This window comes from Thrips palmi, unplaced genomic scaffold (assembly GCF_012932325.1).
Source record: "Thrips palmi isolate BJ-2018 unplaced genomic scaffold, TpBJ-2018v1 HiC_scaffold_10, whole genome shotgun sequence".
NCBI classification, from domain to species: domain Eukaryota; kingdom Metazoa; phylum Arthropoda; class Insecta; order Thysanoptera; family Thripidae; genus Thrips; species Thrips palmi.
In genome coordinates this window covers 20,292,794-20,302,287 of record NW_023144621.1, presented here as the reverse complement: position 1 = coordinate 20,302,287, position 9,494 = coordinate 20,292,794, and the positions used below count along the sequence as shown (strand labels likewise).

General features: G+C 36.7%; 2 protein-coding genes across 3 annotated transcripts; one reads left to right on the top strand and one right to left on the bottom strand.

Annotated features, from left to right (window-relative positions):
• Positions 1-6: 6 nt before the first annotated feature.
• On the top strand, positions 7-9,362 carry LOC117639089 (N-chimaerin-like). 2 transcript variants are annotated; one of them, XM_034374486.1, is made up of 15 exons: positions 7-296; positions 1,148-1,357; positions 1,448-1,625; positions 1,694-1,902; positions 1,990-2,192; positions 2,262-2,388; positions 6,568-6,618; positions 6,694-6,892; positions 6,972-7,208; positions 7,291-7,496; positions 7,574-7,825; positions 7,906-8,043; positions 8,130-8,235; positions 8,349-8,572; positions 9,138-9,362. In XM_034374486.1, the coding sequence occupies exons 1-14, from the start codon at positions 200-202 to the stop codon at positions 8,524-8,526; spliced, it is 2,391 nt and encodes a 796-aa protein (XP_034230377.1). In that variant the 5' UTR covers positions 7-199; the 3' UTR covers positions 8,527-8,572; positions 9,138-9,362. The 2 variants fall into 2 exon arrangements, with proteins under 2 accessions (XP_034230377.1, XP_034230376.1); XM_034374485.1 differs by having other exon boundaries at positions 8,349-9,174.
• LOC117639095 (cyclin-dependent kinase 7) lies at positions 3,734-6,193 on the bottom strand. Its single transcript, XM_034374498.1, has 9 exons — positions 6,015-6,193; positions 5,530-5,589; positions 5,348-5,456; positions 5,085-5,257; positions 4,879-5,006; positions 4,595-4,772; positions 4,328-4,500; positions 4,129-4,244; positions 3,734-4,038 (listed from the first exon to the last, which is right to left on the bottom strand). The coding sequence occupies exons 1-9, from the start codon at positions 6,066-6,068 to the stop codon at positions 4,010-4,012; spliced, it is 1,020 nt and encodes a 339-aa protein (XP_034230389.1). The 5' UTR covers positions 6,069-6,193; the 3' UTR covers positions 3,734-4,009.
• Positions 9,363-9,494: the final 132 nt, after the last annotated feature.

Here is a 9,494-nt window from a genome sequence, read left to right as displayed (position 1 = left end):
GTTCTTTTTTTGAGGTTAAGTTCTCTGTTTCTGTTTATTTCCGTGCACTGTTATCTTGCCTTTCCCGTCAAATCTTTGGTTGTCCAACAGAAACCAGAAGACATGTTGGAAGTTGCCGTAGGAAGTGAACTGATTCTGGCGAAGTAGATAAACTTATTATTTATTTGATTTACTCTTCATTGCATGACATTCAAAAATAATGTTTTTACCGAAGTTTTTATTGCTAGTCAGTGGGATAGTATTATTGTCCTGTAATTTTTGTACGTGCTCAGAGGCCTCACCAGTGCCTAAAGTTGGTGAGTTTTTATTATTGAAAGAAAGAAGCTGATATTTATTTTTTACATTTGGTCATTAATGTTAAGTTTTATTACTCGTTCTTTACCTACTTTCTATATCCATACAAAGGTAAAGACGAGTATTGTGTTTGGTAAGACACAACTTGGTGACACATGTTTAACTCAGTAAATACTTAACACACAATTGTAATGTAATATTTTTTGAATAGGTATGGTTTTGGTGAGAAACTAATGTTAGAAGCTTTTTTCTGTTACCATGAAGCACTTTTTACCTTAAAATCAATAGGAGCGAAGTGCAAGTTCTGGACTGAATGATGGAATAGGATATTTTGCAAAGTTAAACATTTAGGACCAAGTGTTGTGACTCATTAGAAAGCCAACAATGAGTCCTAAAATTCTCCTCTTATGAATTTTACCCGTTTATTACATGATTTTTTGAGATTACTAGATGTTGTGCTGTTGCCAGCCAAAATGTTCTAAGTCCCACGATTTTAACCTCAACAACGGTGCCGGCGCATGCGCCCTCTCGCCGCTAGGTCTCAGGGAAGCCCCGTTCCTCTAGGGGCATTGTTAGCACACCCCAGCCATGTAACGTGATGTAGACCAATGGATACAGCCCTGCTCCCCCGATCTCTAAACCCAAGTTCAATGCCCATAGATTGTACTATACAAGCATTATTTTTCTCTGAAGTAATGTTGTTACCAAAACCTTGAACTATTCAGAAGACATCAGTTAAATGGCTTACGCCTTATATTGACTGAAATACTGAGATTACATTTGTGTCACCTGAAGGCAAAGAACGAGTACCACTTAGCAAAATTGATAAATTGCTTCTCTAACTTGTTTTCAGCTATTATTGGAGGAGGGATTGGTGGTACTGCCACTTCATACTTCCTGACACAATTATTTGGTGCTGGAAAAGTTGATATAGATATCTATGAGGCACGTCAAATAGGTGGAAGACTTGCAACAGTGGATGTTGCAGGACGCAACTATGAAACTGGAGGTTCCATAATTCACCCTCGTAACAAATATATGGTGTCGTTCGTTAAAACATTTGGTTGGTTGTATACTTTTGCATCATTCCATGAAATCCTTTCCGTGACATTGTTAATGTTTCATTGTTGCTTTATGGCACTTTTTGTTTCAGGATTAAAGCCCCGGGAAAATGCCGAAGGATCTCTGATGGGACTTTGGGATGGCTCAAAGTTTGTCTTTGAAGAAAGCTCCTGGCATCCCGTTACAGTTTTGAAAATGTTGTGGCGTTATGGATATGGTATATTCAAATTGAACAGCTACATAGATGATATGTTAACAAAGTTCGAAAGGTATGTATTTTCAAATTCAATGTGTGTCTTGTAAGATTTCCTGAGGTATCATCATTTTCTCCCCGCAGTATTTACTCTCTTCAAAATAAAGGGGAGGCATTTTGGACTGTAGGTGATATGCTGAAAGCCATGAACCCTCAATTTGAAAGTGATAGGCGAATCAAAAGTGGAACAGGTTTCAAGAAACTTGGGTTTTCAGAGCTTTTGGTTGATGAAATAGTTGCTGCAACAATACGAGTGAACTATGGCCAAGATTTACTGGTTCATAAATTTGTTGGTATGGTTCTCTTATCTATCAACTTTTCAAACTGTTAGATGAACCAATGATTGTCTTTTTCTAATCAGATAAAACTTATCTTTTCAGGCTCTGTTTCTGTAGCAGGAGCCACTGGGAATTTATGGTCAGTCGATGGGGGTAATTTTCGAGTTGCAGAAAAACTTTTAGAGGCTTCTGAGGCCCAGCTTGTGCGGGATAGGGTTGTTAAGGTATCTACAGCAAGCAATGGCAAGCTTATTGTTCGACGTCAGGGCACATCTATTGATGGTGACAGAAGTGAATTATCTAGGGTACGTGCATGTGCTTACTTTATCTTACCTTTAAAAATGCTGTTTTTAGTACTAACCTTATCTTTTCAGGTCTATGACATTGTGGTTCTTGCCTCACCATTGCAAACTAACTCAGACTCGAGTATAGATTTATCAGAGTACCCAGACAAGGGTTGGGCTGGCCCTTACCACCACACTGTCAGTACTGTCCTTCAAGGTAAATTGAATCATTCTTTCTTTGGGTATTCAAAGGCTGATGCAATGCCCAATGAAATTTTGAGCACAACCGGAGGATTATTTTTCAATTCTGTGAGCAAAATCCACCCAGTGGACATAAATGCCCATGACAAAACATCTGATGTTTGGAAGGTGTTTTCGCCTGTTCCTCTTTCTGATGGAGAGCTCAATTTGCTGTTTCTTAGTTACAATAAGAATTCAGTTAAAGTTAATGACTGGTTGGCATATCCCCACTATGCTAGACTTCCAACATCAGATCTTTTCCGTATACATCGTAATTTCTTTTATCTTAATGCCATTGAATGGGCTGCTAGTGCTATGGAAATGAGTGTTATTGCAGCTAAAAATGTAGCACTATTAGCACATAAAAGCTTTCATGGAGAACCAGTCCGTGCCTCCAAATATTATAAAGCGGTTCATGGGCTTGAAGGCAAAACTAATGATGAATTCTGATTTTGTATTTCTTTTCATTTCAATTTTAGGGCTACTGTAGTTTTACTATCATAGCTGGAATTATTTCCAAAACTGATAGTATATTGGTCTACCATTTGTTATGTACCTATCTTAATCTGTGATAAAAAACGAAAAGTTTTCCTCCTGGGTGTAATGGCAGGAGAGGTGATATAAATGATCCAAAATCTCAAACTACTGATGAACAGGCTGCCTTCAACAAACTTGTAAAATTTATCTAGTCATTTCATGATATAAAAAAATCTAAATGAAGGCAAGATGGAGCATACTCTCCAGAGATACAGGTTTGTGAAAATCTTGATAGGAGCTTTAGTGGAATATATGGCTCAGTCCCATCCCAAAGTCCTCCATAAGTCTTTTCAAAAATATTTACGGATCACTTGCTGTTTTTCGTGCTTCTTACAAGTGTAGGTAGCACAAATCCGAGCTGACATTTTGATTCCTTGTGAGATTTTACTTGGAGAAGACTTCGAGCTGACCCTATTGCTCGAAAATCTGACGATGCTTTGTCTTCAGCTCTTTTGGTGGATTTTCATACATTTTCCCACTTCAAATTACAACTTTTGACTCGATCATACAACCTTAATGCGTAAATTTTTTGCTGATTTTATTTGTTGGAGCTGTTAGGGATGATAATGAGCAGAATTCCCCATACAACTTTTGAACAAACATGTTTATCAATACCCCATGGTTTAGGAGAATAATTGCTTTGTCAATGTGTTTGCACAATATTTATTAGAAAATAATTCCATTGGTTTGCATTCTCTTCTCAATGCTCAAATACATTAAGGTATTTTTTAATGTTATTTTAAGTTTATTTTGTGGATTACCCACACACAAAGTTATATACCTTCTATTACATTTGTAAATTTTAAAAAAATGTAAAGTAGTGACTGAAATGAATGACATTTGATTGTGCTTACATTTTGTACAGGAAAAAACAACAACAACAAAAACTAATGAACACTTAAATGTACAGGAACAGATAGGTCTAATCTGCTTGAACAAAAAGAAAAAAAAATCACAGCTCTAAGTCCACTGTTTTCAATTCATTGCTGAGTTCTCATCCTTTCCCCAGTGGTGAGACTAGATGACACTTCTTGGGGACACATCTAATTTGAAGACTTCTACTAAAAAATTAGTTTTTTTGCCAAAGAACCTAAGAAGAAAATGATAAAATGCAAAAGTTAGTTCAGGCTTCTACGTTCAGGGGGTGACAACACTCAAAATAATTTTAATCTTTTCATACCGCCGTCTACAGCATCTAACAGCTTCCTCTTCAGACTTGGCCTTTCGTCTTGTTTCCTTCCATTCAATGAGGTAGGAACTGGCAATTGTGGTCCTGGGGTTGGTGCTGGTTTGTTGCTGAAAATTGTATCAAGTGCTCTTGAATAAAAAGAACTATAGTTAGAAAGATTTACTTACAGCATCATTAAGAAAATATTTACCTAAAGTAGGGCATCTTTAAAGCTTGTTCACATGTGCAACGTGCCAAGGGATTTACCATTAACAGGCTGGTTATAAGATCTAATAGATCATCCCCAGCAGCTGAGAAAATATTTCTCAGTGGCTGACTTGGCATGGGCTTGAATTGAATATAGTCTTGAAGTGATGTTAAACCCTGGAGAATATTAATATTATGATTATTTAGACTTTGCAAGGCAGCAGAAATGTCAAAACAACACAATGCAAAGACAAAAGAAAGGTCAATATACCGGCCAAGTCTCTTCTGTGGGTGTACCCATAACTTGGAAGATTCTGGTCAATTGATCAAGATCAGTTTCACCGGGAAGAAATGGGACACGAAGAAGTAGTTCCGCAAGAATACAACCAACAGCCCACATGTCAACACTAGTCCCATACATTCGGGCTCCATATAGAAGTTCAGGAGCTCTAAAAAGTAACAGAAATTTTCATATAATTTCTTGGGGAAAAAAAAAAAAAAAAAAGGTTGTCATAACATACAATGAGGTTTGTGACTGCACAATTATCAACTCACCTGTACCATCTTGTAACAACTTGATGAGTATAAACTCTGTTGGGTGAACCAAAAAATTTAGCCAAGCCAAAATCACCTATTTTAAGAACACCGTCACTATTAACAAGTAGGTTATTAGGTTTCAGATCCTGAAAATTGAGATGAAATATGTGTATAACACAAGTGCTTTACAGACTGCAAGTAAATATGACAAAGAAGCAGCTTACCCTATGTAATACCCAATTATTATGTAAGTATTCCAAACCCTGCAAGGTTTGCAAAACATATGATTTTATGTTGGCGGGGGTCAGTACAATGTTTGTATCTTTTATTACTACTTCCATATCAAAATCCATAAAATCAAAAACTAGTGAAACATTTGACATGTGACCAAAAACATCTGAAACCAAGCCAGATAAAATTTTAAATAAGATGAGAATGAAAGATGAAACATAAAGATCTAAAATCCTTGTTGGTAAAAATCACAAACCCAGCAGGCCTATGATATTGGGATGGTGCAATTCTTGAAGCAATTTTATTTCTCGTAGAGCAGTACGATTTATGCCATCCTTCGCCTCAGCTCTGCTTCCAACTTTTATCTGGAGGAAGGTTAACATGAACCATTTTAGGAATGAAAATTATGGAGGAATCCAAAAACATACACATGCATACCTTTTTCACAGCTACTATATTCTCTGTTTGAGTGTCTCTTGCCTTGTAGACAGTGGCGAACTGAAAAGAAACGGATGTTTATTTGAGTACTCCATGAGGTAAACAAGCAGAATTTAAGCATTTCTTGAAAGAGAAAGGTAAGGTCTCAGATAAGGAATAACAATGAGATCACCCTGAATACAGAAAAAACTACAGTTCAAAACAAGATTTTGATAGGGTTCTCATATTAAAATAAAAAGATGACAACCTGTTGAGGTTCAATCCAGCAAGAGACATCAGTCACAAAACTTATTTTTTATTCACGTAAGTAGGATGGTAAGGATTTGGCAGAAACTTTTCTTTGAGAAGTAACTTGATTAATTTTTTTTGTTCAAAATATTCAAGATCTAATTGAGCATTTTAAACGCACCGGTCGAACCAGGTTATGTTTACCTATGAACGATATAATAGGTACTATCGTAACCAGAACTGCCAAAAATACCAACCTGTCCTTCCCCGAGAAATTCGATTTTTTCGTATCTTCTTAACCTGTCCTCCATTTTAATGAAAAATCGTGTAAAAAAGAACCTTTCAACCAAATTCCCCAAATTTATCTCTTAGCAGCTGACCGCGATGCGTGCGGGATTTTGACTTCTTGCTCCATAACTGTGCGGTATGAGAAACTTAACTTGATGAAAAATTTAGTGAGGAGAAGAAGAAGCAGAAAGAAACAGTAAACATCTCCAAATCGTCAAGTGATCAAGCGGTTGAATTTAATTTCCGAAGATGAAGATGCGGAAAAACAGTGTTTATCCGAAATAGAAATATGATAGTACTTCTTAAAGTGATCTGTCTTGTTTCTCTGGTTTTTCAGTTGACATGGTTCCCGTAGGTTAGTTCTTCATATTATGAGTGACACTTTCACTAATAACCTAGTTTGTAATTTCTTGAATATTTAGGCCTGTTATACTGGCATTTTCAGTACAACACAGGTATTCAAGGATTATTTGAATCTCTACATAACCACTCTTAATCTTAATGGATTTTTCTAATTTACAGAAGATTCAAGCCCTACATCTCCTGCTTCCATTAAAGTCTGGAAGTCAGATTGTATGTATAGATGCAGTACTCATAGCTTATACATTTGATTTTTTTAACTAGGTATTAATATTTTTTCTTTTCCAGTGTACCGGCTGCAGCTAGAGGCACCGTCAGCAAAATGTGTCCATGCCGACGGCCCAGTACCAGGCCGTCCATCGCAGTTTGGAGGAGAGTTTCACGGTGTCTTATCTCATCAAGATGCTCTTCGTCTCCTTACAGAAAATGGGGCTTATCTTGTCCGACTGAGTGCAGGCAATGATGGCTTCCATACTTTGTCTCTACGGTTTGTAAACTGTGAACTTAGCTCTCTATGATCTTGGTCTTGCATTTACTGAGTTTATACAGTCTTGGTTTCTTTTTAGTTTTAATAACAAAGTTAGTCATTACAAATTGTATTATGATGGCCAGTTTTATGTGCGTGCCAGTGACAAACGATACGATTCTGTTAAGGAGTTAGTTGCTGATGGTCTTGTCACATTGCACATGGAGCAACATGCAGCTCACTATATTGAAAGAATGCACCAGCATTCATACGAACAAAGTCCATACATGACTCTCAATAAGCTCAAAAGGCGTGCTCTGAAAAAGCATTCTACTAGGTATGTCAAAAATCATCTTCTGTATAGTTGATCATGGTGATACAACCAAGCACTTAGTTATATGATACCTTGTCTCTTTCAGGAAGCAGCAGATTGCAGCAGTAGACGGGCTCCCAGTTGGGGAAAGGAAAAGTGCTTTGAGTGAAGCAATTGCTGTTTCAACTGAAGCAGAAGGATTAGATTTAAAATCACACTCCTTTCGAGTGCATACATTTAAAGGTTTGAATTGGTGTGAGTTATGTGGAAACTTCTTGTGGGGATTTACTGCTCAAGGAGTAAAGTGTGAAGGTAATAATAATTTTTCATACTACAATCTGTTACAAGATTAAAAATACCTTATCGCCTGTTTGTTTATTACCTTTCAGATTGTGGATTTAGTGCTCACAATCGTTGCTCAGAGAAAGTACCACCTGATTGTCAGCCGGACTTTAAAAATTTACGTGGGGTATTTGGACTAGATTTGGCAACTTTGGTCAAAGCTCACCGTAGTCAGCGTCCATGGGTGTTAGATAAGTGCATTGCTGAGATGGAGAAACGAGGGCTAACATCAGAAGGGCTTTATCGAGTATCTGGCTTTCAGGATGAAATTGCCTCTTTAAAGCTTGCATTGGATAGAGGTACTCAAGTGCTTAACATTTGCCATCATATTAGAACACTGTCAAATTGTACCATTTGTGAACCCCCAATTCAATTCCAGATGGAGAACAGGCTGATATAAGTCCTCAAGCATATGACAACATCAATGTGATAGCAGGTACTTTGAAACTGTACCTTAGATTGCTTCCAATCCCATTGATAACTTTTGAAGCTCACCCTGCATTGATGAAAGCGGCCCGTGAGTACTATGTGTCTTCTCATTTTTTGCGCTTATGATCCCCGGTGCTTTTTTTCACTTTGACCCCACATTGTTCCTTAATTTAGAGGCTGAATCTTTGCAACTGAAACTGAGAGGGATCAAGGATGCTCTGTCCCTTTTACCCGCACCTCATTTTTACACATTAAAGTACTTTGTTGAGCACTTACACAGGTATGTAAGTTTAAAGAAAATTAAAACTATTATAAGTTCCCATTACTTTATCTTATTATTATGGACTGTATATTTGCTGATGTTATTAATCTATCTTCTTTCCTTAAATTTAGGGTGGCCCAATTGCATGAGCTCAACAAGATGACATCTCACAACCTCAGCACTGTGTTGGCTCCCACCCTTATGCCCACACCAGACCTTACATTATTTACTGGTAGTATTCCTGCAATGGTTGATGAAATAACCTCATTGGAACACATCATATCATATCATGACAGTATTTTTGACTGAGACTACCTAAATTGGTAGTCATAAACCGATATATGAAAATATTGAGGTATAGCAACTTATGGTGGAAGCTGCACTCCAAAAATTATTCCAAGCTTATAATCTTTGACCTTTGGTCATTAAGGAATTATTCTTATTAAAGTATTAGAAGTACAGTATGTGATTTAATCAATGTTACGTGTTGACATCATAATTATATTTATTCTTTGTTTTCAATTACTAAGTTTTTTTTCATTAACTACTGTAAATTATCATTTTAGTCTGGAAAATTATTCATAAACTTTTATTTGACCCCTCTTTCTTAAGTGAAAGAGTGTTCAAGTCTGAATTTGTGCTTTTGAGGGACACACAGAGATTGTGTCAGAGCACACTACTGCAGCAAAAATAGCAGAAACTTTTAGTAGGCCAGTAGAATGTGCAGCAGGGTGTCCAAAGACTGCCAAGAAATTTTTGTGATAGTGATTGTCCAAAGCTGAACCCCTCCTATTCTGCAAATTTGAACCAATTCTGAACTGTCACATCAAAGTCCAGCCTGAGTTGAGAGTTGGCTTGGATAGTAACTTAGATTCACTTTGTAGAAAAGTCAAATTGTGATTTTATGGTTTTTCTTACAGAGGGATGGAAATGTGCTAGCTTCATATGAAACTCGTCATGGTTTTGAATTATCCAGCCCAAGATTCGCAAACATGTGTTTTGTAAGTTGATTCTGTGTACAACACATTTATTATCATGTTTCTGGAGACTGCCTATGTCAAATTTCAACCATGAAACAAAAAGTATTATGCTGCATTTTGTATTGCAACCTTGTTATTAAATATAAAATCCCCCATCAAAATTTATATTTTATTTAAATTTTACCAACCTTTGACAAATGAAAATCGCATCCCACATTTTCAGATTCTAGCACAACATTCTCCAAAATGGGTCATTTTAAATTTTTGGCCCAAAAGAACTTTGAGAACTTTGGTTCA